The sequence below is a fragment of the Procambarus clarkii genome, chromosome 41 (genome assembly GCF_040958095.1).
Source record: "Procambarus clarkii isolate CNS0578487 chromosome 41, FALCON_Pclarkii_2.0, whole genome shotgun sequence".
NCBI classification, from domain to species: domain Eukaryota; kingdom Metazoa; phylum Arthropoda; class Malacostraca; order Decapoda; family Cambaridae; genus Procambarus; species Procambarus clarkii.
In genome coordinates, this window is record NC_091190.1 from 858207 (window position 1) to 879223 (window position 21017).

Here is a 21017-nt window from a genome sequence, read left to right on the forward strand (position 1 = left end):
TGTTCGCAATAGAATGTTCTAGAAGAACATACATATAAAATGTCACACAAGGATGCGTTAGACCGGCACCAAATATAAAACTACGTCGATTACACTTGTTGTGTCAACAATACAATGGTCTTACCTCGATGGTGCAATGCTATGCCGTTTTCCCAAATAGGCTATGCGGCTATTAGAGAAAACTGAAATTTTATGGCAAACATTTTCAAACTATCCCAAAGTCGATCGCATAACAAATAGAGTTTATAAAAATATTTTTTCTCGTGAATCGTCAGCAAGTCCGCTGTGCGACCTCAACACAAAAAGTGGTAACGCTCTCGAGCGCCTGATAACGCTAAAGTGTTAAGAAAACGTGTGAAGTATGGGAAGAATTGCAAAGTTTTGTTGAAAAAACTCACCCAGATACAGCTGTAGCAGGCCGTTGCATTAACCTTTTAAATGACAATGTGATGTCTTACTACAGACAAGTGTTAAAATGTAGGGAAAAACAAGTGTCTTTAGACAGATTCTTAGTAAGACAAGTAAGTCTAGTGGTATGCAGGCAAAATGTGCCAGAGTGTGCATACCAGTGAAGTCCTCACTGCCTGATGCTATAATGGAAGGGGCTCCCCCTTCCAAACAGTAACACCTCTTCTCCCTCCTCCTCACCATCTTCCATACGCCAACAGCAGTCATCAGCAAGGGTAAGTAATAACTTGAACATAGTTTTGTAGGTTTATTTAGATGAATTAGGTATAAAATTTAGTTTGAAGTGGGGTTTTTGTGGTAGTCAGCAACGGATTTTTTCATTTCCCATTATTTCTTATGGGGAAATTAGCTTCGGAATACAAGATTTCGGAATACGAGCTGTCTCCAGGAACGGATTAAACTCTTAAACCGAGGTACCACTGTATATGCAATTCTCAGGAACTTGTTCCCCCTCTCCTTATTCTTCACTCCCCCTCTGTCTAATGATTTTGTTGGTTTGCCTTTATGTACCACTTTACTGGTCTGCCTACCATTACCACTTTGTAGAAAAAAAATTATTTCTTCTTCATTCCTGCTCTTAATGACCATACTTTCCCTTCCTCATCACTGTAATTTTCTAGCATTCCTTAGTACTTTTTCCATCTGTTTGACACCTTTCAGGGTGATCCTCAAAGGTCGATCTTTCCCTTTTACGCACTTTCCAATCCTCCTGTAGTCACAGACATTCTCTATGGTACTGTAGTAAGACGTTCCACGAGGCCAACAATTTTATCTACTAATTTCTCTTCTTCTACAGCTCTTTGTGACCTAGATGTTATCTCCTTTTCTTTGCAACCAAAAATTATCAGAGACTTCCAACAACTGTGTTTTGCACCAATTTAGGATTTGATGCCAGTTCCTTTCTGACTTCCAGCCTAATGTTTGTTTTGTCCTGGTTGCTGCAGTGTTTTGCTTCCTTTACTGATTTCTCTATTTTTTCCTTCTTCTTGGCCATTTGTACGTAGGTGAGTTGCATATCTTTCTTGCACTGTTCTATTCACTGTGTAACTTCCTCCATCTGTACTGAGAAAAGCTGTTTTTCCTGTTGAATTTCCTTACCTAACCTACCATAGTCATTTAAGTTTAAATTTGCTTTAACTTCTTCCAAAGCTATTTTTAGGAGTATTTTCCTTATCCATGCTTTGCAATTTGTTTCCAATTAATTCTTGTCTTTGCATAAGTCTTTCACTAAACCCTCAAGACCTAAAACTTTGCTATTCAAATCCTCATTACTTTCTTTCAATTTGCTGATTATTTCTACATGATAGTTCACTATAATATCTAATTTTGCCAATTTGTTGTGAAGACTGCTTATATCAATGCTTTCTTCGTTAAAACCCCCAAAACCTAGTTCTGTTTTGTTTATCTTCGTGCTGGTGGCCATCTTGAATGTTGCTGTCTGCACTGTAAACACTAGTCTCTTTTTCTCGTCCAAATTTTCACTCTGTGTTGGTGGTGTGCAAGTCAGGAGTAACACAAGAGTACTGGGGCTGCATGTACCTAGGGCTACCTGCCCTAGGTGCTCCGTAAGTACTGCCTTTGCGGTTTAGGATTATCTTCCACGGGCCATTCAGGAGCAGCTACCTCCGTGTGGTTCTGTCGCTGCTCAGTGATTGCTGCCCTTGGGTTTCAGCAGGGGTGGTTCTTACTCCTGTTTGTCCTTGGGTAGGAGGTAGTTTTGTTGCTGGCTGAGGCACGAGGTACTGTGCAGCTGTCTGATAAACACATAGCAACCGGTTCTGTTCACCTGGAAAAGTTGTGCTTTTGCGGGGGTTTTCTTTTGTTTTTGTTTTGATTTGCCTGATGGGGTCTGCCTTGTGTGGTGGTAGGACCACTTGTAGGATTTTGGTGGCCTTCCACTAGGTCCTCGTGCTTGCACATGTCGCAGGGGTTCAGCTTTTAGTTTGTTTGCTTGGTAGCTCTGGGATAATCGGTTAGCAGTACCTTGCCTAGGCTTCCTTTAGCAGTCAGTCTGAGGGCCCTGGAAACCCCCATTGGGGCTCAGTTGTCCGATGGAGAAGACCTCCGAGTTCCACCTTGCCTTGTGAGAGTTTGAATGTTGCTCTGTCCCCTTGTCTCAGGGTGACACTCACTGTTTGCTTCTGCCATGCTGCCTGTTGGGTCAGTGACACTTTTGACCTGGAGTCCTGTGAGTGGTATTTTTTGCTTGTACTCCATTCACGCAATCCACTGAGACTGATATTCGGGTGCAGGCAGCTTTAGCGTTGCATGCGAGGTTTAGGTTGCAGCGATGTGCGAGGTTGGTTGCCTTTCCGGATGCCCCGCAGCTGCTCCACTTTTATTATACCTGGTAGTGAGATTCAGGCGGGTTCACTGCCCCTTCCGGATCGGTGGCAGAGGCATTCGAGCCTGTTCCTCCTGCCGGAGCTTTTGGGTCACACCAGCAACCCATTTCATTCCTGCTGTTCCGGTGGACTCTGCTTTTTTTCTCCAGAGGCAGAGGGTTTGGAAGACAGCTCAGCCCCTGGTCCTGACATGGAGGATTCAGGGGCTTGGGAGAAGTTGACTTGGAAGGGGGGGGGGCTTGGGCCCCAATTGACCCTGCTTGAGTTATCTTGAGATGATTTCGGGGCTTTCATGTCCCCGCGGCCCGGTCCTCAACCAAGCCTCCACCTCCAGGAAGCAGCCCGCGACAGCTGACTAACACCCAGGTACCTATTTTACTGCTAGGTAACAGGGGCATAGGGTGAAATAAACTCTGCCCATTGTTTCTCGCCAGCGCCTGGGATCGAACCCGGGACCACAGGATCACAAGTCCAGCGTGCTGTCCGCTCGGCCGACCGGCTCCCCGCTCAGCAGACCGGCTGAGGGTGTTGGCACCCTCAGCATGGGGCTTGTTGTTACAGGGGGAGGGGTTTTCCTATCCCCCTCCCTGTATTATTTTGTTATGAGTTCGACTCCTCCCGCAGGTTTGGTTCCATGTTCCCTTGGGTTCTTCGGTTTCCTCCTTACAGAGGTTTCTGGCTTCCCACATCCCATCGAGGAAGGTGTGGGAGGCCTTTGCGGCTTACCTCCTGCGAGACCTGGATTATGCCTCAATAATGAAGCCTTGTTTTGAGTTTGGCTCCTCTTTTCCTTATTGGGTGCGTTACAAGGTGCCGAAGTCTTCCTGGCTGGCAGACTGCCCTTTCTTTTCATTGGGGGCTTGGTATTCGTTCTGTCGGACCCCGCACTTGAATGGCGGGAGTTGACAACGGTTGTTCAGGTTTACCTGGGGGGCGAGTTGGAACACCTCAATGCGTGCTTGTTCACCCCCATCCTTCCTCATAAGATTTGGCTTCACGTGCAGGTTCCCTCCCATTTGGCATCCTTGTTGGCCAAGGATTTGCATGCCTGTGAGCACTTGGCTTCAGTCTTGCGCTTCTTTTTCCTGCTGGAGCTTTCTTCGGACTGGCTCGGGGTGGGTGCGGAGGAGCTGGGTTCCAGGCCAGTGTCCGGTGTGCTTGCTTCGATAGTTCTGGCGTCGACTGCCTTGTTGAAGTTGTATGCACCATTTCTAAGGGAGGCAGTGTCGGTTTTCCCTTCTCGCTTCGCGCAATGACAGGCGGTGCTTGTCTATTTTTGAGAATCGTCTTGGCCTCTGACCCTTAGATTTTCATCCCCTTTTTGTCTGTTACTGTTTGCAGAGTCTGCGGGGGTGCATTTTCTGCAGGCGGCTTCATCTAGTTGCCGGCTTACGTCGGACTTGTTGGTTCTCCGAAGGGGCCGTGGTGGTCCTGCCCAGAAGGGTCAAGCCAGGTCTCGGGGCTCCTTCGTTCGTCGTAAGTCAGTATTGCCAGATTCGGGAATGGCCCTTCCTGCTGAGTCGTCAGTGCAGTGATTGCTCTGAACGTCGGTCAGGCTCTCGTAGGGGTCGTCGGCCCTTTCGCAGTTTGCCCCGTTGACGGTGCGATAGGGGGAGGCTCACTCTGTTTGCTCTTGGCGGGTCGTGGGCATTTCGAGTCATTTCCTCCAGCCTGCGATGGCGTTGGGTCATTCTTTCTCCGGGGAAAGATCGGGGCTGGCAGGGCGGGCCTCTTCCCCTGCGCTCTGTCAAGTCATCCTGGAGTGGGTTTCCCACCTGTTTTCAGTTCCGAAACGGGACTGTGCAGATTTGCGATTCATACTGGACTTGTCCCGCCTGATTCCCTAGCGTCTTTTACCCCTTTCTTTCAGATGACCACTATCTTGAGTCTGGCTGCTTTTGGCGCCGGGTGCCTGGATGGTGTCTCTGGACCTCCAGGATGCGTATTGGCATGTCCCGATTCATCCGGGGTTCAGGGACTGGCTCAGTTTTGTTGTGGGGTGACAGCTGTCTTACTGCTTTCAGTGTGAATCTGGCACCTCGCGTGTTCACATGCCTTAACCGGGTCATGGTGACCCGTTTGAATCCAATAGGGGTTCTAGCTTACCTCGACGATTGGCTGGTGTGGGAGCCCAGCCAATTCGTGTCTGCTCCCCAGGGATTTGGTTCTTTCCCAGCTTGCCAGGTTTGAGTTCTTGGTGAACTGGAGAAAGTCCCATTTAGTTCCCTCTCAGGTTAGACCTGGGCCGAGTCTTGTGTGGGACTCTCGGACTGTTTCCTTTTCTCTCCCACCAGCAGCGTTGTTGTGGCTGTGGTCCCGCTTACGACTGTTTTTGGAGGACACCCGGGTCACACGTCGGTTGTTCGGGCGGCTGTGCGAGACCCTGAACTTCGCCGTGCTGGTCTACTCGGCAGGTCAGATCTGGCTTTGGCGTCTGTTATGGTTCTTCGGGGGCATCCCTTCTGCCGCTCTCGAGATTGCTGGATTTGGATCCTGGGAGACTTGCGTCGGATGCTGCGTTGGCTGCTGCATCGCCAGCTTCCTCTGAGGGTTTCTTCGGATTCTGTGCCCTGACGCCTCCCCGAGCCCTCACTCGACGTGTTCATGGATGCCTCGTCTCTCAGTTGGGGTTTTGTGACCAGTGGTCACCAGCCCAGCCAGGGTCGGTGGGGTCCATCCATCCGTCAGGCTCACAGCACAGTGGGAGTTCGCGGCGGTGTGGCATTCGCTTGCCACGTTCATGTTGCTCGTGGAGAAATGATCCAGCTCCATTAGGACTGCTCCCCAGCAGTTCACTGTCTGAACCACGGGGGTTCGATGTGGTCCTTGGCTCTTTGGGGCTGGTCGCTTCAGGTGACTCTTCTGCTGAGTTCTCGGGGATTGGCTCTCCTGGCGGTTCACGTTCAGGGGGTGTCAAACGTCCTGGTGGACAGCCTGTCTCAGTTCATTCCCCTATCCTCGGAATGGAAGGTCAACGCCGACTTGTTCAGTTGGCTTTGCCGGATGTACGGGCGCATAGAGGTGGACCTCTTCGCATCGGCGTGATCGAGGTGTTTTCCAGTGTATGTGGCGCCCTTCCCAGACTGCGAGGTTGTCGGTGTCGATGCCTATCTGCTGGACTGGTCGAGGTGGGATTACCTGTACCTCTTCCCACCGGTTCGGTTGTTGTTCCGGGTCCTGGCTCACTTGGAGACACTTACCAGGGAAGAGTAGTCCTGTTGGCTCCTTGGTGGCCAGTCCAGCCAGTCCAGCTCTGGTTTCAGGCGCTTCTTGCTCGACGTCCGACCCCAAGGGTCTTCCCTCGGCTCCGCCTCTTTCAGCAGATCGGTCCAGTTCGGTACGTGGCTTCAGTTCGATATTCTCCTCTGCTCTTCGTGTCTGGTCTTTTTGACGCAGGTTTATCACCACTTGTATGGTGATCAGGTGGCTTAGTTGATGGTGTCCCACCTGCGAGTTTCGTCTCGACGGCAGTATGAAATTTCCTGGCAGTCCTTTCGGCACTTTGTCTTTGCAGCAGTTGTCTTCGACTTCTGGTCAAGTTGTTTTGTCCTTTCTCTCTTGGTTGTTTCAGGACCATATTCTTATGCCAAATACTGTAGTCTCGTATCGAGCGCTGCTGGCGGAGTCGCTGCAGCTTGCATTTAGGGTGGATATCACTTCTGCTCCATTCCGCAAGCTTTATCGGGCGTTGTTTCACCTCCGGCCTGCTCATGCGCCGCTTATGCTATCCTGGTCGTTGGACCAGGTGCTCTCTTTTCTCTCTTCTCGGTTTGTGGTGGCCCCTTCAAGTCAGGACTGTTTTTCTAAGGCTCTTTTCTTGTTGGAATAGGCCTCTGGGGGTCGGGTCAGAGAGCTTCATGCTCTCCTCCGGCACAGGGGTTTCTGCTCATTTGGTCCTAGTGGTCGTTCTTCCTTTGCAGCCGTCTCCATCTTTCCTGGCGATGAATGAGTCTGCTGCTTTCCAAAGAGCTCCTTGTGTTGTTGATGCTTGGTTGGTTGGTTTCAGCCGGGGATGCATCATGTTGTGTGTCCAGTTGTGCTCCTCCCCATTCTTTGTGCGCCACGGCCTCCTTGGCAGAGGACGCGCTTTGGGTTGACCTGGTTTCCCTTCCTTTCTATTCCAAGGCACGGGTCTCCTGGGTTGTCCGCAGGATTATTTGGTCCAGCCAGCCTGCTGTCTATCCCTGTGCCCAGGACATTCGTAAGTTTGTAGCTTTGGCTGCTGTTTTTTATAATATGTCCTGGGCTTTCATTCGGGCACAGGGCTTTTGGAGGTCGAACAGGGTCCTGGCTGCACGGTACCTTGTTAATGTTCATGGCCCTTCTCGGGCATGTATAGTCTTGGGTCGCAGGTTGCAGCCAGTTGTCTCTACTTCGAGTTGAGGAGAGAGTGACGACTGCCTCCCGGGTAAGTCCATTTTCTTCTTACCTTTGGTTAGGTAGCTCCAGGGAGCCAAAGGGGTTCTCCATAGAAAACCAGTGTTGAATGAAATGAAATGCCATTTCCTGGGCAAGACCTGGAGGCTCCCCGGCATTCCCTGCCCCCCCTCTAGTCGTTGGTTTTTCGTGTTTTTGATACTTAGCCTCTGAACTGAGGAGAGTTGCCGGCGTGGAGGTAAGGGCCCCCCACCGGCCCCCTCCCGGGGAGGGAGGGGGGGTTGCACAAACGGATGCGCGGTGGTTGTGGTGATGTCAGGTTTGTTTCCTTGTTTTTGATTGGGTTGTTCTGTTTGCTAGCTCGGCTTTCAGTTTGCAATTTTTGACTAGTAGTAGTTTATTTTGGAGTTCCTACCTTTCTGTGTGCCTGACCTGGTAGATGGCAAACAAAGACTGCTTCCAATTACAATGGGATGTCTTTAGGCCATTTCTCCTCGTGGCTCTCTTGAGGGGGCCAGGTTCTGGCTCTGTTCCCCGGTAGGACTAGAACTCCTTCGATTGACTGTTGCCACGGTCTAATATATACACATTAGCCCAGTATAGCTCTGGGGAGCCTCCAGGTCTCACCCAGAAAATGGGGTTTCATTACTGTACATTCAATGCCAATTTTTTTGAGACTTCAATCTAACAAGTTTAAAATGGAGAATAGTAAACAATAGCATTATAACAGGAAATCAATCTCGAAACAACCAATCACAGGTCAGAGGACTACTGAGATTCTATGACAAATTCTCGCTCAATCAGCAGATTACAGAACCAACTAGGAATGGCAACACGCTGGACCTGATATTCACGAACAATGAGGAGCTAATCAGAGACATTACAATCTCAGACACTACAAACTCGGACCACAAGATCATTGAGGTGCAAACTAACATTAATAACAGTAGTATGCCCAAGAGAAATAACAATCGAGAAGAGCTATTCAGTAAATTCAATTTTAATATTAAAAGGATAGACTGGGAGAAAATAAACAGGACCCTTACAAACATTCAATAGGAAACTGTTCTAAGTAATAAAAATCCTACACAAGGAATTGAAAACTAACTTCTGAAACATATGAAGTCTGTCTGGAACATGTGCCTTTGAGGAAAGCCAGAAAGAGGTCCAACGTAGAAAGAGAACGCAGACGACAAAAGAAGAAAAAAATTAAGAAATACTTAAACAGACATGCCTCTCCATATATAGAAGGAATAATTTAAACAGGGAAATTGAAGAAATCTAACAGAGACTAAAGCATTCGTATCAGACTGAAGAAAGGAAATTAGAACAGAGATCAATTCAATAAAGAAAAACCCAAAATTTTAAAATATTTCTTTACATATGCAAAATCAAAAGCAAAAACCACTGCCAGTATTGGACCCATTCGTACAAATGAAGGTTCATACACTGAGAATGACAAAAAAATCAGTGAAATCCTAAAAAAGCAGTATGAGGACATGTTTAGCACTCCAAAAAAACCAGAGTTGAATGTAATGAAACGCCATTTTCTGGGTGAGCCCTGGAGGCTTCCTGGAGCTTATCGGGCTAATGTATGTTATATTAGACCGGGACATTAGCTAAATAGTTCAGACCTACCAGTGCCAGAACCTGGCAACTTCAGAAAGGTTTCAGGGAGCAATGGCCCTGGAAAACCCCCTTGTGGTTGGGATTTACCTTATCTGCCATTGACCGGGGTTAGGCACCCAGAAAGGTAGGCATAACGAAACAAACCCCACATGGTAAAAAACTAAAACAAAAAAACGAACAGAGAGGTAGAAACTCCCTACAATCCCAAAGAAACAAGCAAACATCACACTTTACTGCCGCACCGATCGTCTGCGCAGCCCTCCCCGTCCCGAGAGGGGAAGGGGGAAGCCCCGGACCTACCGCGCCGGCTATACACCGGAGATACACCGCAGAAAGGCAAAGCACAGCCCCCAGACAGAACCTCCAGGGAAACGGTCAAAACAGACCGAAAACCGAGGGACAAGGTGTAGGAGCAAGCATAACAGACAGGGACACTGAGCCCAAACCCTAGGGCCCAGACCCAAAACAGAAAAAAACGGAAAACCCGGTGTAAAATCAACACTCAAACATTCCCAGAGGAACAGGAAACGGGCAGAAAACCCCAGAAAAGCAAAGAAATGACAACAGGAGAATAAAACCCCAGAAAAGCAAAGAAATGACAACAGGAGAATAAAACCCCCTAAAAAGGTGAAAAACGCGCCTAAGACGCTCGCTCGCACACCCAGACGCATGTAAATAAACTGCAATGCAGCCCTGGTGACCACGCCGGGAAACTGGCAGAAGAAAATGGCCATCAGAACAGAGGGCTGTGACCGACGCTAAAGATACGAAAACACGCCAGCAAAAGTGGGAAGCAAGCAGACTGGATGGGCGAAAAACTCCGCCCAGAAGCAGAAAACGCAGGCAGGGGCAAACCGCCCCAGAACTGCTAGCAGGCATACCCCCTCAGCCTGAGGAACCTGCAACAGAGGTCCCGGGGCAGAGCCGTCTTCCAAGCCCTCCGCCCTTAAAGAAAAGGAAGAGTCCATGGGAAAGGCAGCAAGAAAGGGCCGCTGGTAAGACCCAGAAGCCTTGGCAGGAGGAACAGGCTCGAAAACCTCCGTTCCCAACCCGAACGGGGCAGCCCCCAAAAACCGCCCGAGTCTCGGCACCAACTAAACCCCGTCCCGACCCTGAAACCCACAGACAGTCCGGAGCCGGGAACAGGGTGGGAAAGGGGCGAACAGCGCCTAACCAAACGGGGCGGCCTCGGGGCATCCGAGTGGGAAACCAACCTAGCGAGTTGTAGCAACATAACCTAGCTTGCAACACGGATGCCGCCTGTACTCTGAACAGTAATAACATCAGGAGAGTACTGGAGAACAAGCAGAGAATATATCTTGCAAGACTCCGGGTCAAGGTGTCAGTGACACAACAGGCAACATGACGGAGGTAAAAGTGGCGACTCACCAGGAGACAAGGGCACAGCAACCAACGATCCCGTACAAGACATGTTGGAACCCGGAAGACAGGGGTTTCCAGGGCCCATAGGGATATGCTATGGGAAGCCCGGGCAAGGTGTTGCTAACCGGTTAAGAAACTCAAAAATAACAAGATGGTAAAGGACAACACTGAAAACCCCTGTGACGTGTACAATCACAGGAGTCTAGCAGAGGGCCACCAAACACTACCAGTGGAACTATAGCCACACTAGGCAGACCCCCACCAGGCAAATGAAAAATAAAAACAAAAGAAAATCCCCGCAAAAGTACACCGTCTCCGGAGGCAACAGGAAGCGGTCGCCGCTTAGGTGGCAGGTCGCGCAACACCTTGACGCCCTAACCAGCACATTACCAGTCCCTACCCAGGGCCAAACAAGGGACCCAAGCCCCAGCTGCCCCCAAGGGCGAGGCAAATGCCGAGCAGCAAGAACCTCTACGGGAATGGTTCCCGAATGCCCCAGGGAAGATAACCCTGTCACACAGGGGCAGTACTCACAGGGCGCTTAGGGAAGGAAGCCCCTAAGCACATGCAACCCCGGTACTGATGAGGAACACCTGGCCACCGCACAACACAACACACGGCAGTGAACGCCACACAAGGCAAACACCGCCTAGGAAACAGGCCAGAGAAGCATCTATCTCGGTTGACATTAGCTTACGAACTGATGCTAGGCAGCCGGCGCGGAAGGTCCGGAGCTCCCTCCTCCCCCTCTCAGGGCGGGGAGGGCTGCGTGGACGATCGGTGTGGCAGTAAAGTGTGATGTTTGCTCGTTTGCTTGTTTCCATGGGATTGTAGTGAGTTTCTACCTCTCTGTTCGTTTTTTTGTTTTAGTTTTTCACCATGTGGGGTTTGTTTTGTTATGCCTACCTTTCTGGGTGCCTAACCCCGGTCGATGGCAGATAAGGAAAACCCCAACCACAAGGGGGTTTTCCAGGGCCATTGCTTCCTTAAACCTCTCTGAAGGGGCCAGGTTCTGGATCTGGTCCCTGGTAGGTCTGAACTCCTCAGCTAATGTCCCGGTCTAATATAACATACATCAGCCTGTTAAGCTCCAGGGAGCCATAGGGGCTCCTCCACAGAAAACAGCATGAAAGTGGAAGATCTGGCCAACTTCTTTATGTGTGATATCCAAACCCCTGTAAATATAACTGATATGAACATGAGTGTAGCAGATATTGAAATGGAAATTGAAAACATGCCAATGCATTCAGCCCTGGGGAATGGAATGGACTCTGGGAATTAAATATTTGTAAAGAAATGCAAGGTACCAGTAGCACAGGCACTCAGTATAGTACGGTAGGAAGAGCTTGGACACGGGGGAGATACCAGATGCGCTTACAGCAGCAGACATAGTCCCTCTACACAAGGGAGGGAGCAAAGCATTGGCAAAGAACTATAGACCAGTTGCACTAATGTCCCACATAATAAAAGTACAGTATTTGAGAGAGTGATTAGGAGTCAGGTCACTAGCCTCATGGAAACCAATGACCTCCACAATCCAGGCCAACATGGAATTAGAGCAGGAAGATCGTGCCTCTCACAGCTACTTTACCATTACGACAAAATCCCTGAGGCATTTGAAGAAAAACAGAATGCAGATGTGGTATACACGGACTTTGTAAAGGCATTCGGTAAGTGTGACCATGGAGTGATAGCACACAAAATGAGTTCAATGGGAATAACTGGTAAAGTAGGACACTGGATACTCAGTTTTCTGTCAAACAGAACACAAAGAGTAACAGTCAACCATATAAAATCGAGTTCAAGCGCAGTTAAAAGCTCAGTACCTCAAGGTACAGTCCTTGCAGCAATGCATTTCCTTATTCTCATATCAGATATAGACTCAAATACAAGGCACAGCTTTGTATCATCCTTTGTAGATGACACAAAAATCAACATGAAAATTACCTCTGCTGAGATATTGAAAAACTACAAGCAGTTATTAACACTTTCGCCCGCCTGGCGAAAAAAAAAAGGTTAAAAAGGTTAAAAAAAAAAGCGGTATGTGCGCGCGGCGTTTTTGTCGCTTAAGCGTCAAAACAAAAATGTGTATACTCTTTTTACTCTCCTGACCTTAGTTCTCGAGCTACGTATTTCATTTTGGTACCAACGTGTTCGCAATAAAATTCTCTAGAAGAACATCAGTAAAAAGGTCACGAAAGGTATAGGGATACCAGCACCAAATAAAAGCCTACGTAGATGACTCGCCGTGAGCGCCCAACAGCAACAAAATGTTTTTACTCTTGGGATTGTTATCACCTCCACACTTGTCCTACAGCGTTAATTTTGGTATCAATGGACTCGCAATGAAATTCCTAACACGGTGATATGAATATAAACATAGAATAATGGTCGCGGCCCACCCGCAAGAGTGTGGGAAGTGGCGGAACTGTTACCTGGTATCGGTGACGCAACGACACATGTGCGATATGGCGCTTTGAAAGTTTATACTTATTTCACTGTCCTGACATTATTATTCTATATACGTCATTCATTTTTGTGCCAATGTGTTCGCAATAGAATGTTCTATGAGCCCGTAGGTAAAAAAGATCAACAAAGGGTAAGATAGGATAGCACCAAATATAAAACAACGCTGGAACATATCAGTGAGCGTCAAACACACACGAAATGTTTTTACTGTTGTTATGTTTGTCAAGTTTATACTTGTTGCACACAGTTATTTTTGGTTGTACATTGATCGGAATAAAATACCCTAAACAGACATATGCATATAATAATACATGATATGGGGGAAGCATTACCAGTATAAACGGCTAAAGTCACCCACCTGCAACCCGTTTGGGACAATCATGCACACACACGCTACACCCAAAAAAAAATCTACGAAGGTTCGAGTCTACTTACGGCAGTTTATGTGATACAGTGTTCATTCTGGTATCAAAATACTCGTTTCAGTTTGTAGTTCATGCGATTTTCAGAATCAACTGAATCGCTGGAGGTTCAACATTTGAGTCAGAGTCATCTGACAAAACCGTCTCGTCAAATGGCTGTGTGCCAGACATCTCGGGTTCTGATTCGGTTGCTGCTTCAGCTTGAGGTGTTGAAGTGAACAAAGGCCGCCTCACACCAGATGGTCTAGGAGTTTGCATGGCGTCAGCATAGGCAGGATCTGTGTCATCATTTATGTCTGGAGCGTGCCGCAAGTGTTGAGATACTGTTGCTATTTGAGGCCAATCTTCCGGATCCCAGAGCAATAGGGCCCAAATTGCCACCTCGTGGAACTGTAGCAATGTTAGCTTTTTTTGGATCAGTTATGTTGTATTTGTACAAAACAAAGGCATTATGCAAAGCCATTTGCAGGAAATAAACGTTATCTTTTTGGTCCACTTGTGAGTTTTCCTGGTAAAATGGTAATACCATTTGATCGAAGTGGGTCCACACCTTTCATGAACTTATTGTACCATGCAGCCTGGTGGTGAGAAAGAGAGCCTCATGGTGCGCAGTTTGAAAAAACCCAAAGTAAATCGGATTAAAATTGAATTTTATACAAATATTTTTTTGAGGACATCATTTTATGTCCACATTGCGGAAGCGGTTAGGCAAACAGGACTCCAGGTAATGTCCTGATCCGCATAAAGTGTTTAATAAAGCTTTTTGACTGGGCAGCAGAAAATAACATGATGTTTAACAGTGATAAATTCCAGGTACTCAGATACAGTAAAAATGAGAACCTTAAACATAATACAGGATACAAAAGCAATCAAATTTACCCATAGTAGGAAAGCAACATGTAAAGGATTTGGGAATAATGATGTCTGATGACCTAAATTTTAGGGAGCATAACCAAGCAAATATTGCAGCAGCCAGGAAAATGATAGGATGGATTACAAGAACTTTCAAATCCAGGGATCCACAACGGATGTACTCTTCAAATCACTTGTGTTGTCCCGTCTTGAGTACTGCTCAGTACCCACTTCCCCCTTCAGAGCAGGAGAGATTGCTGAAATAGAGGGAGTACAGAGAACATATACGGGATACATAAACGAGATAAAGCATCTAAATTATTGAGATCGTCTCAAAGCTCTCCGAATGTACTCGCTAGAAAGACGTCGGGAGAAATATCAAACAACACATACTGGTATGTGGAAAATACTGGAGGGCCAGGTCCCAAATCTACTTAGTAAAATAACAACATACTGGAGTGAACGATACAGAAGAAAATGCAGAATGTATAAACATCAGAGGTCCACGGTTGTTCAACATACTCCCAGCGAGCATAAGAAATACTGCCGGAACAACCGTGGACATCTTCAAGAGGAAACTAGATAGTTTCCTCCAAGGAGTGCCGGACCAGCCTGGTTGTGGAGGATATGTGGGCCTGCGGGCCGCTGCAAGCAACAGTCTGGTGGACCAAACTCTCACAAGTCAAGCCTGGCCTCAGGCTGGGCTTGGGGAGCCAGAAGAACTCCCAGAACCCCATCAACCAGGTATCAAGCAGGAGTCAGGGTGGGAGAGGGAAAGAGGGAGACAGGATGGGAGAGGGAAAGAGGGAGTCAGGATGGGAGAGGGAAAGAGGGAGTCAGGATGGGAGAGGGAAAGAGGGAGTCAGGATGGGAGAGGGAAAGAGGGAGTCAGGATGGGAGAGGGAAAGAGGGAGTCAGGATGGGAGAGGGAAAGAGGGAGTCAGGATGGGAGAGGGAAAGAGGGAGTCAGGATGGGAGAGGGAAAGAGGGAGTCAGGATGGGAGAGGGAAAGAGGGAGTCAGGATGGGAGAGGGAAAGAGGGAGTCAGGATGGGAGAGGAAAAGAGGGAGTCAGGATGGGAGAGGGAAAGAGGGAGTCAGGATGGGAGAGGGAAAGAGGGAGTCAGGATGGGAGAGGGAAAGAGGGAGTCAGGGTTGGAGAGGGGAGGGGGAACAGACACCTGGGCACAGCCAAATACCCCTTCTACTACTGTATACAATAAACAAGTGCAACAAGTTTACGTTCTGTGCTGTGATATCCACTACGCAATTTTTAGCCAATTTAACACTTTCGCACTTTGGGCCCGCAAGCGCCACACTACTCCAGGTGGGGATGGGCGTTAACCAGGAGGGCGAGGGAGCGCGCAGTAATTCTGAAAAGTGTATATTCTTTTCAACTTTGTCACCTCAATTTTCGTCCTAAGATATTAAATTTGGTATCAATGTGTTCGCAATAGAATTCTCTAGAGGTGTAAATGCATATAAACTCCAAAAGCCCGGCTTACCACCCGCAGCAAACAGAGAAAGTGAGAGCAAGTTACCCAGGATCACGCAAGAGCAATAAAATGTGCACATTCTGTTCACTTTGGTCACCTCAATTCTCATCCTAGGTCTTTCATTTTGGTATCATTGTATTTGCAATAGAATTCTCTAGAGGCGTAAATGCATCTAAACTCTAAAAGCCCGGCATACCACCCACAGCAAACAGAGAAAGTGACAGTGCATTACCTCCGTGAGGGCTAATCAAGAGCAATAAAATGGTATACTCCTTTCAACTTTGTTACCTCAATTCTGGGCCTAGGTCTTTCATTTTGGTATCACTGTGTTCGCAATGAAAATCTCTACAGGAGTATATACATATAATGTCCCGCAAATAAGATGAAAGTGGGCCAAGGTTACCAGAAAGAGAGCGCTGTGCCACAGGGGGCGCCACCCCCAAGGCTCCTCTCCTTACATTAGAGAGCACGGTAATACTGAAAAGTGTATACTCTTTTCTACTTTGTCATCTCAATTCTCGTCCTAGGTTTTTCAAATTGATATCAATGTGTTTGCAATAGAATTCTCTACAGAACTAAATGCATATGAAGCCCAAAAGCCCAGCGAGAAAGTGAGAGCGTGTTACCCGGGTGCGCACAAGTGCAACAAAATGTGTACACTCTCTTCACTTTGGGCATCTAAATTCTCGACCTAGGTCTTTCATTTTGGTATCAGTGTGTTTGCAATAGAATTTCCTACAGGATTATATGCATATATATAAAGTCCAAAAGCCAGGCGTACCACCCTCAGCAAACAGAGAAAGTGACGGAGTGTTACCCCAGTGAGTGCTAATAAAGAGCAATAAAATGGTATTCTCTTTTCAACTTTCTTACCTCAATTCTGGTCTTAGGTCTTTCATTTTGGTATCATTGTGTTTGCAAAGAAATGCCCTACAAGAGTATATGCATATAATGTCCAAAACCGCAGCGCGCCCCTCCCAAAGCTGCCTCCAATTTGCCGCCGAAAACGATGCAATGCTGCGTCATTCGTGGAATTCCATCTAATAAAACGACGACGCAATGCTGCGTCGTTCGTGGGCAAAAGTGTTCAAATTGGATGGATTAATAAGCTTGATCACAACTTAAAACAAAATGTAAAACCTTACCATGAGCGACAGTGATGCAGGAACCAATTCATATAAATTAAAAAACAGCTGAACTGTAGACACATCCAGAAATGTCAGTCTCCATGATGTAGGAATATGAACTGTGTCCAGATCATCACGGCTTTCATCAACCGTCTCATAAAAACTGTAAGTCAGGCAGTTTAGAGCTGAAATTATACAAACAAAACTAAATATTATTTACTGTTAATTACATTAATAAACACACAGAAATCACACATCAACGTTACATATATATCAATGAGAAAATCCACCAGGGCTGTGAAGTGGGCACGAACATATAACCCCAGCATTGCCAGTTGGGTACTCTACTACTAAATCAAGTTAACCCTTAAACCGCGCAAATCACATATATATGATTTCAGTGACAAAACTGAAACCGCGCACATCATATAAATATATATATATATATGATTTCATGTCTAGTGCTATAATTTAAACACCCTGCCTGGGATAGGGGCAGCTATAGTACAGCCACGACCGATAGTTGCCAGATGCCACTAGAAAAAAAATCCAGGCCAACATTCTTGGGTGGTAGAGCATCAGTATTGAACAAGCCACTAAGGCTGGCACACGCAGCACGAGCTCACAGCACCACTGTTCAGCTTTTGACCACAGCATCGCCTACAAATGTCAAAATATACATGATACTGCTATTATTTAGCGATGATAGTATTATAGAAGACCCCCTGACTGTGATAAAACTGACCAGGATTCTGATAATAGTAGGATTCTGGTGATATTTAGTGCTGTGCTCCATGGAGGGAGGAGTAATGCTGTGGGAGGGAGGGTTGTGGCGTCGTCTTCTGATTGTGTGTGGCCACCACTTATTGACTGCACTCACCATACCAGCTTAGTGGTTCGCTATGGTGAACACAAATGTAGATACTTATATATAACGTGTGTATAGAGTGTAATAACAGCAAGAGGAGTAGGTTGGGAGCCGCCATTTTGGTGAGGGAGATGCGTCGTCTGCACGACTTGTCATGTTGTTTACTGGTGGCCACTATGGTCTTTGGGCACCATACCAGCTTATTTGTACAGGTATGGTGAATAAAATAGGTAGATACTTATATATAATGTGTGTATATAGTGTAATAACACCACAAACAATATTGTTAGAGGAGAAATATTAGCACGTCTGGCCTTGAGGGCGGCCACCACCAGCTGACTGTGTGAGAAGCTACGTCTTTGTGCCTTTACTCACCATACAAGCTTAGATGTACAGTTATGGTGAACAATACATGTAAATACTTATATATAACGTCTGTGTATAGTGAATAAAGGCAAAAACAGTATTGTGGGAGGAGAATGAGGGCGAGTGAGGTGTTGTTGAGGGAGGGAGTGGCAGCGAGTGGCTGGCTGGTGTGTGGCGGTCACTCCTCGTTGCTTTTTGACTCACAATACCAACTTAGTAGTTCGTTATGGTGAACAAAACATGCAGATACTTATATATAACCTGTGTGTATATAGTGTAATAACAGCAAAACTATTTGTTTATTGTTTTTTGAATGTAGTAAAAGTGTTATATATTATCGTACCGGATGGATGCTCGCTTGACTGTTTTGTTTGGATGCTCGCTTGACTTGTTTGTATCGTCAGATCAGCTGTGTTGTGCTTGTGTACAGGTTTGTGTAATGTTAACTTCTAGTTTAATTTCTGTATATTCTAGCTATAGACATGTGCAGTTGGCTTATTGTTATAGTGAATAGACAGTGCTTAAACTGTGTTTTAAGTAGAGTGTATTAATGGCTTGTGTTATTGCAGGATGTAACTGTACTGTAATTATTCGATCAATAAAGCCACATATCTGGCGACGCTTCTCATTCACCTCAATGAACAACTTAATTGAATCACTAATATGCACACCATAATTTTGAGTACAGCGATGGTTCACACATTTTATTATATAAATATATCACAATTCACTCCATTGAATAATATTACTGCAAAAAAACCAGCGTTGAATGTAATGAAACACCATTTTCTGGGTGAGCCCTGGAGGCTCCCTGGAGCTTATCGGGCTAATGTATGTTATGTTAGACCGGGACATTAGCTAAGGAGTTCAGACCTACCAGGGACCAGCGCCAGAACCTGGCCCCTTCAGAGAGGTTTCAGGGAGCAATGGCCCTGGAAAACCCCATATGGTTGGGGGTTTTCCTTATCTGCCATCGACCGGGGTTAGGCACCCAGAAAGGTAGGCGTAACAAAACAAACCCCACATGGTAAGAAACTACAACAAAAACCGAACAGAGAGGTAGAAAACTCTCTACAATCCCAAGGAAACTAGCAAACAAGCAAACATCACACTTTACTGCCGCGCTGATCGTCCGCGCAGCCCTCCCCACCCCGGGAGGGGGAGGGGGGAGCCCCGGACCTACCGCGCCGGCTGCCAAGCTCCAGTTCGGAAGCTAAGCTTCAACCAACGCGAAAAAAAACGCCGACCGGTGGGAGGGAGGGTTTCCAGGGAGCCTCCGGGGCTCACCCAGAAAATGGCGTTTCATTACATTCAACGCTGGTTTTCTGTGGGGAGCCCCTACGGCTCCCTGGAGCTTCATACCCAAAGAGAAGGAAAAGAAAGGGCTAGCCCGGGAGGCGGCCGCCACAAACTCTGCAACGCAAAGCCAAGACAACCGGTCGCAAACCTGCGACCCAAGGCAACAAGAACGCCCAAGAACAGACGCACATATGGATGGGCGGCCAAAAACCTGTGCGACCCACAAATCCCTGTGCCCGAAATGAGCCCGAGACGTCACCAACACAGCAGCAAAAGCTGCAAACGTCTGAACAGCACGGGCGCAAAGACAGACCGCAGGCTGGAAGAAGGAAAACACTGCGGACGACCCGGGAGACCCGAGCCCTGAAAACAGGGAACGAAGGACCCGGATCAACCACAGCGCATCCCCAGACACGGTACGCCGGCAACAGCAAAAAGCACAACCGGACAACACAGGACGCACCCCCCGGCCAAACCAATCAAGCACCAATACCCCAAGAACCCCCTCCGGAAACCAGCCGTCTCGACCGTCGCCAGGACGGAGAATGGCTGCACACGTACAAATCTACAGCCAGTACCAAGGAGCAGAAACCTGAACCGAAGGGGCTACCACAACCTGAGGAGAAGAAGATGGCACCCTGATTAAGGACCAGGACGGCGCAGGCGACGCATGAGTAGGCCGGAGGTGAAACAAAACACGAGAAAACGTACGAAACGGGGCAGATGTGACGTCCACCCCGAACGCAAGCTGGAGCGGCTCCGCCAGCGCCGCATAAAATGAGGCAACAGTAAGAAAACATCAAATAACTGTAGTCCAGAAAAACCCAAGAAAAGACAAGACAACCCGATGCGAAAGAGAAGACAACGTACAAAGAGCAAGAAAAAGTGCATAGAAACACCAGGAACATCATACTGTCGCCAAGACGAAGCTCGCAGGTGGGTCACCATCAACAAGGCAAGCTGAACACCACAGAGATGGTGATACCCATGTCAAAATACCAGATGCGAAGAGCCGAGGAGAAGGCCGAACCAGTCACGTACAGGACCGATCCGACCTGCCGAAAGAGGCGGAGCCGCGGGAAAACGCCCCGGGTTCGGACACCTATCAAGCAGCGTCTGAAAAGAAGCTGGGCCGGCCACCAAGGAACCATAAGAACTGCTCTCGAGGGAATGGGCTGCAACCGAGCCAGAACCCGAAGCAACAGCTGGACCGGGAGAAAAGGAACAGGTACCCCTACCTCGACCAGTCCTGCCGAAAAGCATCCAACGTAAACGCCTCACAGGCGGGTAAGGGCGCCACATAAAATGGGCAACGCCTAGACCACGCCGACTCGAAGAATGTCCATGGCGAGGAGACCATACGTCCAGCAGAGCCAACGAAACGAGTCGGCCGAGTCGGCAACAACTGGCCAATCCGCAAACAGAGGAATGAACCGAGACAGTTGTCCGCCAGGACGCAGGACACACCCCGGACATGAAACTCACGGTTAGCCAAACCCCGAGAATCCAGCAAACAAGCCACTCCAAGGAACCAACCCCAAAGGTCAAACACCTAAGAGAAACCCTGTGGTTCCGGCAAGAACCGCCAGAGAACAGTCCGAATGGAGCTGAATGGTAGAGCACCGAGTGACCCAAACCCTCCGAAGCGCAAACCAGACAGCCACAAACTCCCGAACTGTGCTGTGAGCCCAACGGACGGACAGACTCCACCATCCCCAGCCGACCTGGTGAGCAATGGTCACAAAGCCCCAGCCGAGAAATGACCCGTCCGTGAACACATCGAGCGAAGGCTCGGGGAGGTGCCAAGGCACGGAACCCCGAAAACCCAAAAGAGGAAGCTGGTGACGCAGCACCAACACAAGTTCCCCAGAGGAACGACCCCAATGATTGCAAGAGGCGGAAGGGGAGTCTCCGAAG

General features: G+C 47.9%; 1 protein-coding gene across 1 annotated transcript in view; it reads right to left on the reverse strand.

Annotated features, from left to right (window-relative positions):
- Window positions 1-21017, reverse strand: part of LOC138373053 (exportin-7-like) — a 174123-nt gene that overhangs the window by 86409 nt on the left and 66697 nt on the right. Inside the window, exon 5 of the mRNA XM_069339073.1 lies at window positions 16586-16752. Coding sequence (XP_069195174.1) covers window positions 16586-16752 — 167 coding nt within the window. The remainder of the gene's footprint in view (window positions 1-16585; window positions 16753-21017) is intronic.